This window comes from Ursus maritimus, unplaced genomic scaffold, assembly GCF_017311325.1.
Source record: "Ursus maritimus isolate PB19 unplaced genomic scaffold, ASM1731132v1 scaffold_5, whole genome shotgun sequence".
Lineage (NCBI taxonomy): Eukaryota > Metazoa > Chordata > Mammalia > Carnivora > Ursidae > Ursus > Ursus maritimus.
The window spans coordinates 52,231,778-52,249,333 of NW_024426663.1; the positions used below are offsets into that span (position 1 = coordinate 52,231,778).

At 40.4% G+C, this 17,556-nt stretch overlaps 1 protein-coding gene across 9 annotated transcripts; it reads right to left on the reverse strand.

The window, feature by feature from the left end:
* Positions 1-943: 943 nt before the first annotated feature.
* On the reverse strand, positions 944-16,932 carry RNF14 (ring finger protein 14). Of its 9 annotated transcripts, none has more exons than XM_040622294.1 (9): positions 16,830-16,932; positions 14,054-14,225; positions 12,321-12,490; positions 11,107-11,258; positions 7,830-8,357; positions 6,734-6,962; positions 4,117-4,289; positions 3,019-3,149; positions 944-1,462 (listed from the first exon to the last, which is right to left on the reverse strand). In XM_040622294.1, exons 3-9 carry the CDS (start codon positions 12,472-12,474, stop codon positions 1,405-1,407), a joined length of 1,425 nt encoding a protein of 474 aa, XP_040478228.1. In that variant the 5' UTR covers positions 12,475-12,490; positions 14,054-14,225; positions 16,830-16,932; the 3' UTR covers positions 944-1,404. The 9 variants fall into 9 exon arrangements, with proteins under 9 accessions (XP_040478228.1, XP_008689682.2, XP_008689683.2 ...); XM_008691460.2 differs by having other exon boundaries at positions 16,764-16,851; XM_008691461.2 differs by lacking the exon at positions 16,830-16,932 and adding an exon at positions 16,484-16,731 and having other exon boundaries at positions 12,321-12,502; positions 14,084-14,225.
* Between the last annotated feature and the right edge of the window lie 624 nt (positions 16,933-17,556).

Sequence of the window (17,556 nt, forward strand, 5' to 3'; positions counted from 1 at the left end):
CCTTGGAGACAGAATAGCAGGCACTCTGCTCTAATTATAAGACAATTTTTAAATTACTTTTATTTTTAAGATTAAGCAGCCTCATTGACAATCCAGAAACAGTCCTCGCTGACTCTGGATATACACACACATAAAATGGTTAAAAGTGATTCCCCAGTTTTCAATGACACTTTGGGAAAAAAGAACATGTTCACAGCTGCAGCTGTATCCCTCTGTCCTCTTTTTCAAAAAAGTCTTATTTTGCTACCAAGCCATTCACCAAACCATAAGGAAAGACAATTTTTCAAAAAGCCATCAAAACCCAGAAACAGGGATCTAGGAATTAAAATTATCCCCCCAAACAGTGCTGTTACAAAAAAAGGGTAGGAAGCCAAATTTCCGTAGCTCATTAGAGAAGACCTTTAAAAAGAATCCAGAAAATGAGGACTGGAACTACAATGGTGTGGAGTTCAAAATGGAGGTAATTAAAGAAAGTACAGCTTGTTCAACTTGGGAATATATTAGGCTTTCTCTTACTCCAGCAGAAATAAAAATATGAGCTGCTGGAGTTAATATTAAAATCGTCCTTACTGAGGGAAGGCAGGGTAAGAGTGAAGGGAGAGAAGACAGAACAAAAGGTAGCAAAGACAAGTCATCTTGAACCTAGGCTCTACGGCCCAGAAGAGCTGAATGGGACTGAAACTCTTCTGGGCCAATATCATTAAATTCTAGACTTGGCTCAAAACCAGTGGACTGCACACCACTAATAAATACCAGGTGACCCACAGTGTTTATGGCATTAAAAATATTTTTTAAATTATCTATAAATTTCTATTCTGAAAAGCAGTAGATCCAAATGACACTGGGCCATCCAATCAGTTACAGAGTAAAGGGCTTCCTCCAAAGAAAGAATTAACTTGGCAGAAACGTAGGTTCAAAGGAATGTAACACGGAGTTAATGAGATCAGGCTCTCAGTACAATTTTAATAAGGCTTCTTTCTACCCACCCCAGTTATAAGGAGCAGTACTGAGGGGACTCCCACATAATGCCTTAGAGGGATGCTTTCAGATAAAAAGGTCTGTAAGTTTAACTCTTTACTCCTCTCCTCACCTAAAGCTTGGGGAAGAAAATAAATATTTACTTTTTAACTATTCAGAGCTTTGGGCACACTGTAGTATTTAATATTCTCTAGTTTTCATTTTCTGAACCTTTGGCTTATAATTTTCTCTATCTTAAATTGAAAAACATATGAATGTGCCTTAATCAGTAGTACCACACGAAAATATAAACCTTGCTCTTCCACATCTTCTACAAAGGAAGAGTGAATTAATGGTACCCTAAATATCCTGCAAAGTTATCTTGTGTACTAGACAAAAGATTAGGGCAAACCATTCCACTTCCTTATCTTGAGTAGGAGGCGTTAACTAGTCTTCAATCTCATCTTCCCAAATATCTCCATTAACATCCACAGCATGGAACAACCTGGAAGCATAAAATAAGGTACATTTGTAGGCACCTGGGAAACACTTTATCATCTCTTTCTTTCTCTCAAAATTACTCTCTCTACTCTTCTGAAAACATTGTGGATCTTTTCCTTTCCTTTAATCACTACACTGAGGAGGGCTGAAATACGGCTCCCTCTGAACAAGCTGTCTTAAAGTTTACAAGAATAGCCCTTTCAGATCCAGACAAACTCTCTAGGGCCAAGGATTAACAATAATTGGAAATGGGTATCAAAAAACTGATACTCAACGTGTACAGTAAATGGAATTAAGCCAGGACTGGGGAAGTCAAGCAAGCTAGAAGGGGAACTCTTCCAAACCACCGTAACTCTGTTACATATGAATCACTCTACTCTCTGCTTCGTTGTCCTTGCACGCTCCACTGGTATAATGTTTTATAGCTGCCAACTTGTTTTCTTTCCCTATGTTACCTAAAATTGATGCAATTTTCAACATTAGATTTACAGCAGTTCACAGACAGAGCTTGTTTCTTCAATTTCTCTTATAATTTAGTAACACCAGTGATTGTAGATACTAGACAGATGCCTCTTCACAAAGGTCATCAACTAATGCCAAAATCAGAGCTGTTGAAAAACAGGATATTCACACTGTGCCAAGAAATCACCCCAGAGATTACTTACTAACAACAAAAAAGAAAACTGACATTTACAATGGAGCAAACAATAGAATTGACCGGCATACTAACGTGGGACAACCAGACATTATGGATCTACTGTGTTACAATATAAGGTACACATCACCCCTCAGGAAGTATTCTTGTCAAAAATGTAACTCGAAATCTATTCACACTGAGTCTAGAGCTAACTTCCAATTTACAGGAACTAGAGAGGACAGAGAAACTAACTAAAAGACAACAGGGAGAAGCAAAACTCTAGAAAGTACGATGTTCTCTACAGTACGAGTGGCCTGGACTCTCTCAAATGTCAATGTTCCCCTCAACACATACAAAAAAAGGTGGGCAAAATTCTTGTATATTAAGAGACTGAAGAGACAGAACCAAGTAAAATGTCTGAACTTGATTATATCCTGGTTCAGTAAAAGAGCTTTAAAAGATTTTCTAGGGATATTTGGGAAGTTTTAAACATGTTTATTAGATGATAGTATGCCTTCGTTGTTAAATTTAAGTATTGCTGTTATGTAGAAGAATTTTCTTATCTTAGGAGACAATGTGGAAGTATTGAGAGATAAAGCATCCTATCTCCAACTTAGGATCAAGTACTGGAAAACAAATATGATAAAATACTATCACTTGTTCATTTTGGTAGACGGTATTCTACTAATCATACTCTTTCAACTTTCACCTCTTCTGTAGGTTTGAAAATTTTCACTATAAGAAGTTGAGGAGGATAAAAAAGAAAATATCCAGGTAACATATTTTTCGTCATAAACTCACTTTCTAGAAAATATAAAAGATCATATATGTGAGAAAATGTGTAAGAGAATTCTCTAAATAAAGTGGTCTACAAATGAAGTACCAAAAATTGCTGCTGAGACCAGGGGATGATGTATACATACCGGTTAAAACACGGGGAAGCAGGATCAGTGAAATGTTTATAAGGGTTTGCTCTAGAGAGAGAACCCATGCAAATCCAGCAGAAATATTGCATACAGCCAGTACATGTCATCTTGTTACACCCATCTAATTTCTGGTGGAAAAGATAGAAAGAGAATAATATCAAGGCTATAAAAGCAAAAGAGAAAAGCACATGCCAAAAAGATCGAGTACAACCGTCCCCTAGACATCTTTTTCCCCAGGCAGGCTTGAGTTATACAGGTAACATACTTTAACTATTAAATGCTTTCCTCTGTTGCTTTACAAGCAAAATACAGAAAATATTTGGCAGGTGTACCTACAACTAGATACTTTCCCAAATCTTTTCTGATAAACAGTAGATAGAAACCAAACATGTATATTATAAGCTGAACGTGTAAATTAATATTAAAATGTTTGGATTTAATATGTGTGACTTTAAACTTTTTACACAAATCTAGGTAAACATTTGGTACCAAGTCCTCCATTGTAACACAGGGCTGAAGCATGGCTGACGTGCTTAAACAGAATGCCAGTTTCCTTATAGGGTAACTGGGGAATCACCACCAGCTCCAGTTCAGACATAATGGATTGGAATAGGAGAACCAAATGCAAAGATAAATTCCGACTTTAAAATATATTACGATTTTGCCAAGAAGCAACAGATTTAAATGTCTATTTTGGCTCAGATTAATAGGAAAATGTCTTCATTTCCTAAGTTTATGCTTCGTAAGCAAGTGTGTTAAATTCCAAGATAAATAGTTCTAAGAGGTCAGGCTTGATTTTTTTTTTTTAATCATGTAGAGGAGTTAAGAGTTACTTGTAGCTCCAATAGGCTTCCTCATGACCCATTCAGTTTTGTTACGGATACAATGTGAGAACAATTTTCACTCCATGAAAGCATTTTAAAAACCTAAGTCTACATATACTGAAGATCAAAAACAATATTTAGTAGTGAATTTGCATTTTACAAGTAAGAAGGTTTAATAAATGTGTTTTCTTAGTCATAAAATTAATAGGCTTGTTAAAGCAACCCTAACAAGCCTGTAAGTCTGTCTGCCAAGTCGGGCCCGAACCTTTACCTCTATGGGAGTCCCACAGCACGGGCAGCTCTTTGAGTTCTTTTCTAGCCATTCCTTACTTTCCATCTCTTCCAGTGCCTTCTGAATCACCCTCTTACCATACCTCTGTTCCAAAAATCTTTTATTGGCCTCATCTGCTTGCAGGTACTCATTTCGTAAGTCCATTAATTTCTCTGGAAAGTGAAATGGAAAATTAACTTTTAAACAACTTTGCAAAGCTATCTAAAAACCATTAAAAAATGGTCATAACCTTTGGTTATTCAATAATGCTATTACGGGAACTTTAATCATGAGGAAATAATCCAAAGTACAGTTATATGCATGGAGTTGCATATAACAATGGCAAACAAATTAAATGTCCAAGGGAATAACCACGTGTGAAAGAGCCATTTAATGACATAATATTTAGTTATTAAAAACTTATGAGATGGCTACAACTCAATTAAAATACTCATTACAGAATCCAGAAAAAGGCAGATTTAGGTTATAAGTAGGTAAAAATGACACGTGTACAAATGACAAAGAATGTAAAAGAACGCTCCGGCCAGAGAAGCTGGACTTGCACAAGGTGTTGGAACAAGAGGTCATCTTTTTTGCTGATTCTGACTTACTAATGTTGGCACGTTTGTGCAACTAGTAGCACACAGTTAAAGACTGACTTAGCTAAAAGACACAAAGGTTGAAAGAGACACTGATTTTCCACGAAGTCAGCATCACTCATCATTTGACAGTAACAAGGCCTAACAAATAAACAAAAGCATCTTTGGCTCAAGAGCAAAGACTGTTCAATTCTGTAGATAAAAAAAGTCAGTGACTACAATTTACCACCCGCGGGTCCTGCAAAGTTCCTCCAGTCAACCTTTCCCCCGATATTCTTCAATCTCGCTGCACTGTTCTATTGCTTCACTCAGATGCAGGACAAAGATTATCACTCTAATGTTCTCAAAATAATTGTATTTCATACACTTTACATAGTAGTATCTAATATGTATATAGAGATATACCGATACAGATAGATACAGAAAGAGATTCTTAATTTTGCTGAAGCCCCCAAGCTTCTTTGATTTCTTCCACAAATGCTATGAAACACCTGATACGTGCTTCAGCCTCTCAATGATAAGGTTATAGAAGTCTAAAGCAAAGGCTTCTATTATACTCTGGTAAATTCTCCATCCCATCTGCCCATACGCACTACAAGACTCTGTTCTAGGCAACTGGAAGAATCTAGTCGTTTTCCTCTTAGGGCTACTTTGTTGGAGATAATAACACTCTGCTAACAGGAGCCATTAGTAACTATCCTAATAATGGCATTAACAGCTACCATTTGCATTTTACACAGATTAGCCTGTTGTTCTCAAACTATCCATGGTAAAGGGCCAGTTTTTTCCCCCACCACTCTGTCAAGGACCAAAACTTTTGCAAAATACAATCAAATGAATTATTAGGAAAATTACAAAAAGAAAGAAATATAAGCTTAAATTTTTATTAGATCTGACATAAAATTACTCTGTGAAATCGCTCTAACTTTCTAGCCCTGACACTCCATTTCTTTCTTTATCTTGTCACAGACCAGTGTAACAACAATACAAGTTTGGAGTAGCACTACGATAGTTTATTTGATCCTTAAAATAACCCTATGTAATAGCTATTATCATTACCCCTGTTAGTGTAAGAAAGACTAAGTCATCAAAGTCCAGTTAAACCGAGGTCAGAGGGCTGGTTTCTCAATCCTTATTTAGAACAGAATTACAAACAGCTTTCACCTCCCGTGCCCACTTCAATAAATGGTGGCTCTCTGAAGCACTAAGGGTTGAGGAAGATTCTGAGGCTTTCCTGGACTCAATGATAAAGAACTTGATGACTGATCAGACATATGTGCCATGGTTTGGGGCGCCTGGATGGCTCAGTCGTTAAGCATTTGCCTTCAGCTCAGGTCCCGGGATCGAGCCCCAAGCCCCGCATTGGGAATCCCTGCTCAGCCGGAAGCCTGCTTCTCCCTCTCACATCACCCTACTTGTGTTCCCTCTTTCACTGTCTGTCAAATAAATAAATAAAATCTTAAAAAAAAAAAAAAAAAGACATACGTGCCATGGAAACAAGAGTGGCAGCTAAGACAGTCTGCACTGGCCAACCAGGAGCTGCATTATCCCATGTTCATAGATGGAAATTACCTTGCCATTTCTTCTGTCGTCTTCCCCCGCCCCAGCTATCTCCATGGCTTGTTTCCTTAGTTCCTTCTAGTCTTTATTCAAACTACTTTACCACTGAGGTCTTCCCCTTTATTTCCCTAAGTAAAATCCCAAGCTTCAGAACATTTCATATCCTGTCCTTGCCTTACTTTTCTTCCTCCATAGCACTTACGACCATCTAATATTCTTATTATTTCATTTGCCTGTCTCCACCATTAAAATTTAATTTAAGTTCCATAAGGGTATTTGGTCACTACCGTATCTCCAGAGCCTAGGGCAGTAACTGAAACAAAAGTATCTGTTGAATTAACATTTCTAAATTATAGGATTAAAGAGTTCAAGCTTTTTCTTGGGGTTGTGTGTGTGTGTGTGTGTGTGTGTGTTTGTGTGGAGGGCAGGAGGATCGAGTTCACACAGTTACAACTCACCTGCAGTTACCTTACATGGAGAGACGCCGTGGTAAGTCAATCTGCACAAGGTACAGAAGGCAAAATTGCAACTGGAGCAGATGCCCATGGTGCAGCCAGGCTCCTGCATCACAGGCAACTGGCAGCACGGGCGGGGACAGTACACCACGTCCGCCATCAGGTCCAAGGTGGACTGGAGGAGAAGGCGGTCATAACGGGCAAACAACTCTGTTTCCACTAGCTCTTTGACCTGGAGGGAAATAGAAAACACATAAATGTGAGGATTTCCCAACCAGTTCTGATTCTGAGGAGATCCTTAAAATGCTGGTGCTAACTAGATGCACATGAACTAAAACTCTCTTACTTCAAAATCAAACCAAATGTGGCCAAGTCTATACCTGGACTGAGAGGGTGGCTACATGGTCTACACATGTGTCAAAGCTAAGCCAACTGTACACTTTAAATGGGTACATTTATGGCTTAATAAAGTTGACAAAAAAAGAAATGTCAAACCAAGTATGCTGTCCCTGATTCTGTTAACCATTCCAAGGAATATGCCCTTCGGATCCCAGCCTCACACAAAGGCAGGCTAGTGATTCTCCAAGGTTGATGGGATCCCCTTATATAAACTAAGTAAATCACCAGAACACTTTACAATTACTTTTCTGACACTCATCCCTGCCAAGAACTGCTCATGCCCAGGCCAGCAGAGGAAGCATTTACATTTGGTTCAACAGCTGAGTTAAGACCACGGCATTCTTGGGGCACCTGGGTAGCACAGTTGTTAAGCGTCTGTCTTCGGCTCAGGCCGTGATCCTGGCATTGTGGGATCGAGCCCCACATTAGGCTCCTCCACTGGAAGCCTGCCTCTTCCTCTCCCACTCCCCCTGCTTGTGTTCCCTATCTGGCTGGCTGTCTCTCTGTCAAATAAATAAATAAAATCTTAAAAAAAAAAAAAAAAAAACCACGGCATTCTTGATGGATACACTGAAACTACTTGCGGGCGCGCCCTAAGGCCTCAGGCTGCCCTGATGAGCCCTAACAAGAGAAGTTCCTGAGAAGATGCTCCCTGGTGAAAGAGAATCAGGAGGCAGCTGTGAGCAGAGTAGAGGATTACCTGACCAGGAGTGGCCACCGAAGGGCACTTGGGTTCTGGGCAGTTGAGGCACTGAACTTGGCCATCTCTGATCTGGATTTCAAAGTAGTCCTTTAGACAGGCTTTGCAGTACACATGCCTGCATTCCAAGAAGTACATGCATTCACTACCCAGCTTCTCACAGAAACAGATATTGCACAGGAACAATTTACTGTTAAAGCATTTGATCTGCTGAGCTTGATCGAAGTCCAAGATTTCCTGGATCAGACTCGACAGTGATTCCACATCCTGCACAGCTCTCTCATCCACAGCCTCCTCCTGGTCTGCATCCGATCCAGCAGCTCCTCCAAAATCTAGCTCTGTGTTGGGAGAGGCCTGAGCCGTCCTTCTCTGCATCTTTTTCTGAGAACCCATCTTGAGCTCAAAAGGAGAGACGATATTCAAGTATGCCAGGGTCTCTTCCTTAAGAAACTGCATCCAAGCAAACAGGACCACACTGCCACGGTGTTCTTCCCACAGGTTGTCTAAGTGCTTGCAGAGAGCTGAGAGCTAGGAGAGAGCACAGGAGGGTGCTGGTGAGTGTGGAAAGGTGAAGATACTGTCAACTCCTCACTTCTCTTGCAATCTTTTTAACTTCTAAGTTAAACCCTTACAATTCCTAACATGATTTTTTTACTGCTGTGCTAAACTGCGCTGCAAAGAGCACCGATATTCTTAGCGGAGCACTTCTTACACTATTCAGCAACGTGAGTCACAGCAGAACACACAGTCAGAAGCTAAAAGTAACCTGAAAACGAGAGAAATGGCAAGACTATAGGTTTACATATGAGCCACTGAAATGGAGGATATTTTGTCTTTTCTTTGTTGTTTTAGTATTGCTATGTATCTCATGCAGGAGAAAGAGATGGAGCTCTAAAATGAACTACTTCTATTCCTTTGGAGTCCTAGTCCTGGAGGTACCCTGCATAATGTTAGAAGGAGAGCAGTTTAAAAATCTACTCCAAGTTCTTAATTCTAACTTTTCCAGTCCTATCAAAAAGCCAACTCATGTGAAAGAATCACTAACAGAATCCAACCTCAGAATCCTTGTTAGTCAGATTTACAAGCTGGTTTTAACTAAGCAATCTGGGCTTACATGAGATCCTGGTTAATGGAGGAAGACAGAATGATATGGAACCTGGACATGATTATAAGACCTCAACATGGTTTTGCTGCCATAGGGAAAGCTCACACTTCCTAAGCTAAGCAACCAAAGTTTAAACGACTTCGACTTTTCCTCTTTAGAGGTGGTTTGTTCAATTTGAAAGGGAAATATAAGAGGATTTTCCATTAGAAATGTAAAATATTGGTAAGTAGAGCTCAGGAATTAAGGAGCTTTTCTTTTTAGCTAAACATAAAAAATAAGCCTTCCAGATGCAGACAAATTGTGTAAATTTAAACAAGTGAAAAAGGACCACATTTTCTATTCCTTGCTCTACGTACGGCCATTCACCAAACCCTACATAGGCACAAACATAAACACTTCCTGAACTTAAAAACCTATTGTTAAATATCATGCAAAATACTTTTTCACATTTACATGAATATGCTTCTAAGATCAATCATACTTCTGAGAAACCTGCTGAAATGTGTAAAATGTAATAAATACTAAAAGGGGAGCTCTGACTAGTATTTGAGCCACGAAGTCCAATGAAGAAGCCATTCTCCTCCATCCTCCTTCCTTTTCTAGCCCCTTCTCAAAAGAGGCAGCTGGGGTGCAGGTGAGGTTGGGGGAATTGAAAGAGGAAAAGAATAGGAGGAGACTGTATATGTATATATAGTGGGAGAAACATAATGGAAAATACTATGAGGCTAAACTCACTTCCCTTTTCTGAACCAACCCTGATACAGGGAAACCCAGGACCATGTGTCAACTTCACTATCAACAGGTGAGATTCACAATGACAAGGAATCAGGGCCCAGCAAACAACAAGAATTGAACCAAGAAGAAATATAAGGCCAATTAAAACGTCAATTATATGCACAAGAATTTATCTGATAAAGAATCCTACTGTAATTTCAGCTCTAACACATAAAATAATGAACAACTCTCCTCTCCCCACACTCCCAAAAGCCAGCAGGAAGTCAATGCTACTTGGCTGGAATCTGAAACTGCAACCACACACTCAGTGAATCTGTCCTTGTTTTGTTTTCTCTCTGGAGAAATGAGATTATCAATATCTAAATAATTCAGTCAACTCTCTGTGATCTAAATGTCAAACAGCCTTGATATTCTTGGGCAAATAATCCACTGTCTTGCATGTACTGCCTCGGGCACAGATATCGGAATGTTAGGTAATATTCCTTTTTTATTTGACATGTCTTATCCTTTTTCTAAATTAATTTTGTTTTTAAACCACAAGCTGAATTTTACAAACGCACTCTCATCTGAAAGATTAGACTGGTCAGTGGGGTGGAATGAAAACTCCATGATCAAAAGGGAAAAACTGACAAGCTGTTCCTTAAGGTGAAGTAACTCTGACAGCTTTTGTCTTAATATACATCAGCCTATCAATCTTCATCATGATTTCTAGAAAAGTAGCTGCTATTGATCCATTATCTATCCCAGAGTACTTTATATTAGCTTCAAGTCATATTTATGTCTCAATCAAGAGCCGAGGTTGTTATTAGAAAAGGATATGTAAGCTGGAGGAAACGAAGGCTTCATGATACGAGGTTCCTGAGAGAGGAGATGTAGGAATCATACACATTTCTATTTGTGTGTATTTACATCCATGGGAGACTAGTCAACAATTATTTGTTATTAATACACAGACCTCTAAAAATAAAAGCACTTATTATGGTTACTTAGGAAATGTGTTTATTCTAACTACATCAGCTCAACTTTAGTCCTCCTAATTTCAGTTAAATCTTTCATTTAAGGAATGGATAAGAAACTAAGAAAAAAAAGTAATACCAACATCTAAGGAGAATTAGAAGGACCTTATCGTCTCTATTACAATGCAAATTAAATGGGAAAATAGCAAGATCAGGAAAAAATATATATACTTGATTAAAAATTATTCCTACTGCAATTCATAGTGATTAGTCATCCTAATCATTGCCATTCCTTTCTAAAACATCAAACATTTCCAATTCATTAACATTAGGATTCATGAAGGCAAGGGGGAAAAATTACAAAATCAAAGCCATTTGTTCTTCATGCAATGAATTCAAGATCATCAAGGTAGTCTTCAATTAAAGATGATTTTTTAAAGTTTCTAAAAATGGATAGGAGAAATTAAGTTTCGGGTCTAACCTGAGTTGGTGACAGCCATTTGCCACTAAGTGTGAATGAAGGTGGGGAGGAGGATGGATAATCTGGTGGCAGTTCAAAGTTCAGCACAAGTGGAGGCAGAAAGCAAATGGTGTATTCAAAGCCACCATTCTGGAGACACTCATTTGAATTGCCTGAACCAAAAACAAAGATTAGAAAGAATCAGTTGGTCAACACTTGAGTGTCCATTACTGTTGAGCGGTGCTCAAGAAAGACTAATGCTTTAGTTGAGGGTATAAAAACCCTCCCCCAAAGCACTTTCTATTTCCTAATTTTCACTTCATAGCCACCACCTTAAAAAAAATCTTTCATAAGCTCTTGAGAAATATACTAAGCACCATGAAATTTCTAATGAAGACACATAACTTATTCTCGTATACACTTCTGAGCACAAGTCCTAACACTAATAAGCAAGTAAAACACAATGTTTTCTTTTGTTGTTGTTTTACAGTAGATGATTACAGACGCAATCTAGAGAAAAGGATGTTTATTTCTATTAAAGAGCCATGACCTACTTAGAGCAGCATGTGCCAACCATCTATGAATCATAGTTGGGAGAATTTGTGCCAACACAATGATCTCAGGCTTGAGGGCAAGATACAGCACACACCACTCTCACAATCAAAGTTTCATTTTAAATTATCACACTTACTTTCTTTACTCAATGCCTTTATAGTGGAAACTTTTTGAGAAAGTGTGCACCGAAGTCTTCTGTGAACATTTGTATCAAAAGCAGCAGTTTTTTGTTTTTTTCTGAAGCAAAAGGTCACAGAGTAACAGCATATGTCACAGGTTTATGGTAGTTGAAATGATTCTGGAAACCAAATAGTATTAACAACCACCACGGTACTTTAAAACTTTCCAAGCGTTTTCACATACATTATGTCATTTTCTTTTTTATTATCCCTATTTAACAGCCAATGACTCATAGCTGATAAACTGCTAGTTAGAAGATTAGAATGCATGAAATATGCAGGATAATATCCCAATTCAGTGGTCAAAAGGCGAATCAAATTGAGAACTATTTATCCTCAGTCCAATTTTCAATTAAAACAGAAATATGTGTTCAATCTGTAATACTACCATCTACCACTAATGCCTATAGATACAAGATGACAAATAATTTAGGGTACACTAAGAAATTAAGAATAACCTTTATTTAGCAAAATCTGTTTAAGGGAATATTATTAACTAACCGCTCACAAATATCTTGAAATTTTGTGGCAAGTCCAAATAGATCCTGGTTTCTCCACCTTGGACAGACTCTGCTTTTCTAAATTCATCTCCATCATAAATACTCGCCAGGGCCAGCAATTCATCCTCCTGAGCTTCTCGATCTTCTGACGACATTTAATTTTCTGAGGAGCTGAAGACAATCATTCAAATTAGTTAAGAATAGAAAAGGCACAGAGTTTGGAAAACTCTAGTAGTACAAAAAAAAAAGTAAAGTTCCTCACAAACAACTGCAAAGAATTAATCAATATTCTCACTTTTCTGCTACTAGAAATGACACATCTAATATTCCAGCAGCTTTGCAATAATGACAGCTTTTTCAAAAATGATGGTTGTGGGGACGCCTGGGTGGCTCAGTCGGTTAAGCCTCTGCCTTGGGCTCAGGTCATGATCCCAGGGCTCTGGGATCGAGTCCCAAATCAGGCTCCTTGTTCAGCAGGGAGCCTACTTCTGCCTCTGCCTGCCGCTCCCACCTACTTGTGATCTCTCTCTCTGGCAAATAAATAAATAAAATATTTTTTTTAAAAATGATGGTTCTAATTGCTGACTTCATCAGGTAGCTATCACTGATTCAGAAAAAAAAGCACAATTTAAAAAATTTTTTTTAAAAGTACAAATCATTGGGGCACCTGGGTGGCATAGTCAGTGAAGCTCCTGACTCTTGGGTTTCAGCTTAGGTAGTGATACCAGGGTTGTGGAATCGAGCCCCGTGTCAGGTTCTAATGTCAGGGTGGAGTCTGTTTGAGTTTCTCCTTCCCTCACCCTCTGCCCCTGCTGCTCAAGCTCTGTCTCTCTGAAATAAATAAATAAATCTTTAAAAAAGGGAAAAAAGGACAAATCACAATTTTGACTTGTCCACGAAACCTAGCAAAGTGCCTTGTTCACAGAAAGATTAAAGTATATGTGATATACTTCCTAAAAATCAATGAATTTCTTAAATGCACAGAAATCTCTAAGGCAGGTTTTCTCAAGCTCGGTACTACTAACGCTTTGGAACAAATCATTCTTTGCGGTGGGAGGCTGTCCTGTGCCCCACAGGATGTGTACCAACATCCCTGGCTTCCACCTACTAGATGCCAACAGCATGCCCCCCAGGGGTGCAGCGGGGGGACCACTCCCAGTTGAGAACACCCTGTTCCAGAGAACATTACAGGGACAGATACTATAGGAGAGGGTTAGATAACTGAGAAGGCAGCAAAGGAGCATTAAATTTTTCAAGTACCATACTTTGTCAAAACAATTTTAAGATTTACCATTATTTCAGGCAAAACTAAGAATAAAAATATGCTGCAATTATGATATAAAATCGATGCTTTTTAAGCACATCAACTGAAAGATGCACCACAATTTCAGATAATGTATATGTGGAAAAATATGTTATGAGAATCTATGAAAATTACTTTATTAAGGCAACAACAAAAAAATTACAGTTCTGTCAATTAAAATACTGGACCATAACTGGATTTGCAAATATGCCCCCTCTCAACTAAAAAAAAAAAATTTTAATTGAAATGCACACAACCGAAAAGTTAGGACATTATAAAAGGTGACACTACAAAATTTGAATAAGTTCATTTAAAATGACTCTGTTTCCAAAAAATATTTTCTTGCCAGCAGCTGATCACGGTTCTGCTTCAGCAGCCTCCCTATCCGAAACAGAACACAGGGACATGTTCCCATTCAGGTAAGTCAGTACCTGTTAGTAACAACCAGAAGAAAAGGATATTAACAATGCAGTCTGTTTTTCAGTTCAGAATCTGGAATTTATGCAAATCCCATTTATCCTCCAGAAGGTGGAGATGAGACCAAGCTGGATAAAAGGCCAAGATCTGGAACTCATACTAGATATACTATAGAAATCCTGCCATCTGCAGGAAAAAAAATACAAAAGATGGTGTTAAGACTCACTCTCCAAATTTAAATTCTGAATTTGTTATTACCACTCACGGCAAACACATCTTAACACACAGTCAAGGCCAATCTACGGCTGCATATTACTTTCTCTAGGAGAGCCTAACTGAGCCACGTGGTTAAAGGGGTACGTGCATGTACCCAGCAATGAGACAAGCCTTATCTGACCGCCTTCAGCCCTGGGAGGAGCCGAGGTGGAATACCAAGGTCATATGTGACGTGAGCACACCAAGTCCCATAACAAACATCTAAATATTTTCCTGGGTTTGCTTTTGTTTTTGTTTCTTCTTTCCTCTTCGGCTTCTTCTATTTCTTCATTTCCTATCCCCCTCCAGTATTTCCTCTCACCTGCTAATGAATTAATCGTGCTAGGGACCCTCAACATTAAGTCAACTTAATCATGAAAGCAAGATATTTAAAACAAAACAATAAAAGCATGCACATGCACGCATGCATACACACTATTATTTTTTTTTAAAGATTTTATTTTTTTATTCAACAGAGATAGAGACAGCCAGCGAGAGAGGGAACACAAGCAGGGGGAGTGGGAGAGGAAGAAGCAGACTCCCAGCGGAGGAGCCCGATGTGGGGCTCGATCCCAGAACGCCGGGATCCCGCCCTGAGCCGAAGGCAGACGCTTAACCGCTGTGCCACCTAGGCGCCCCCTGCATACACACTTTTAAGTTCTATTCTGGAAGTTTTAGAGCCAGATTTCTCAACTGGGAGTAAGGCGGAAGGGGAGGGTGGTCCACAGATGGATTACAGAGAAACCTAAGAACACTATGAAATTATATGCAAAAATATTATATGAAATGGTAATTTTTAAAGCAGATTCTCAGATGTGTGACTCCCAAAGAAGCTAAGAATGAAATTCAGAATCAATTTACATGTATTGAGCACCTACTGTATATTGTATGAGGCCCTTTCACATTATCTTATTTAATTTTAAACAATTTACCATACATAGTACGTGGTGATAACATAATTAAGTTTCTGTTTCTTCCTGTAGGAAGATTTATAAACGGCGTGAAAGATGAATTTATGATTCTGGTTTTAGGTTTGTGCTCTCCATCTTGTCTGCACATTAGAATCACCTGGAGAACCACGTTTTAAACTCTCAATACCCAGGCCATATTCTAGAGCAATTAAATCAAGCATCAGTAGTTATCCAAGCTCTCCAGGTGATTCTTAAGTGCAGCTAGGATTAAGAAACTCTACTCCAAGCAGTGTTTCCAGTAAACAGCTCCTCATGACCTACCCTACCAGACCCCAGCTTCTACAGCTGCCACTTTGTCCCAGTCCCTTAATTCACATGGCAGACCCACATTTCATTTTCATTTTATCCACTCAGCCTTCAAGAGCCACGTCCAAAGCCCCTATTCTATGTAGAAATTTTCGATTACATGTCAAGTCTTTAAAAATCCAGCAAACTTTTTTTTACTGTAACTTTCCTATGACATCATCACATCCCACTTTGCATCATTATAGCATGCTCTGAACTTGGACCACTGGACTGCATTAGCTCCTTAAGGGCAAGGATAAAATCTTTTGCATGTGTGCGTTGTTCTCAGCATCTAGCAGTGCCATCAGTTTGACACTGAGGAAAAAAAAGTAACTGAATGGGTATGAGATGCAGTGTGCTGAAACTGGGGACCAGAATCGTTAAGTTTCAGTGACTGCTCTGCCACATCCCACCAGAAGAAGGATTCACAGTAACACCAAGAAAAGTAACACTTACTGGGCTCTTAGTGTGTGTCAGGCATTGTGCTAAGCCCTTTAAATGCATTAACTCCTGTTAAATTCCCACAACCCCATGAAGCAAGTCCTCTTACTGATTCCATTACACAGATGAGAAAAATGACAGTTTAAGTCCCTTTCAGGCCCAAGGTCACACCGCTAGTATATAACTAAATCTGAGTTCAGACCACTCTCTTTCTTCATCTGTAACCCAGGAACAAGAACAAACCCCGGCGCCATCAGATGAGAGACATCAAGTTTAATATTAGCCTTGGCAAACGGGAGCCTGCTACACTAGGGAGGGAAGCCCTCCTCCGCCGGGTTTCCCTTGGGCCTGGGAAAATCCTACTCATTCTCCCAGGCCACACCGTGCCAACTGCAGAGCTGGGGTCAGCCCGGGCTCCGGAACCAGCCCGCCGCCACGGGTGCCTCCCCCTCTCACCACCAGGCGTGCTGAGTCGTTGTTGGTGCGACTCACCTACAACCCGGGGGCAAGCCCCAGCCTTGCTACCTGCCCCAGCCCTCGGACACAGAGGGCGCTGTACGAACGTGGGAGGTGTGAGCCGGCCCCGGGCGTCCCCAACGAGCAGGGCCTGGACCTTCCCCTTCCTCCTCTGAGCTCCCCAGGGGGCTGGGATCTCAGCCGGGCCCGGCTGGGGACGCCCCGTCCGGGATTTGGGGGGCTCGGGCCCACTGAGCAGTCCCAGCCCGGCCGCTCTTCGCTGCCTCGCGCGCCCGGAACGCGGTCCACACCGTACCTTCCGGCCACCCCTCCGTGCCGGGCCCGAAAGTTCCGCCCTCCGCCCTAGCCCTGGTCCCCTCACCGCCACCGCCGCGCCAGCCTACAGACGCCCGGCTCAACCTGCGCTCTGCACCGCCTCTTCCGTGTTTGGAGCTGTCAGCTGAGCCGGGTGGATCCGGCTGGGGCGGCCCGGGAAAGGGAGGGTTTTGCGCAGCCGCCGTGACCGCCGCGGTCCCTCGGCCGCCCCCTGAAGGATAAAGGCGGCGTTGCCGGCGCGGCCACCGTCACCACCCCGCAACACCCCGCCCTGGAAATTGAGTTGATACAAATGCAGATTCTGTGCCCAGGGGGCTCCTTTCAGTAGTTCTGGGATGGGCCCGGGAATTAAAATAGTGGTCTATCCAAGACAGACACTCCCGTAACAATCCCACATCGGCTCCTCCTCGTAGACTAAGCAAGCCTCCCCCATCCCACATTCTTTCTCAGAAATGCTGCCCATCTTCGTGCTACCTCCTCTCTGAAAGCATTTACCCATTGTTCATATTATAACTAATAACTACCACTTTTATGGAGCAGTTAGGATGCTTCAAGCACTTTGCTAAGTGATTTATGTACATTTTCTCTTTATCTTCACCATAACCTTATGATCTTAGGTACTATTTGTTATTCCCACTTTATTAATGAGGAAATTGAAACGTTCAGGAACTTACCAAAGGGTACATGATTATTGAGGGGCTGAGCGGGAATTAAAATTACATGCCCCCTACCTCACATCATATGCATAAATTAACTCAAAACGGATCAAAGAC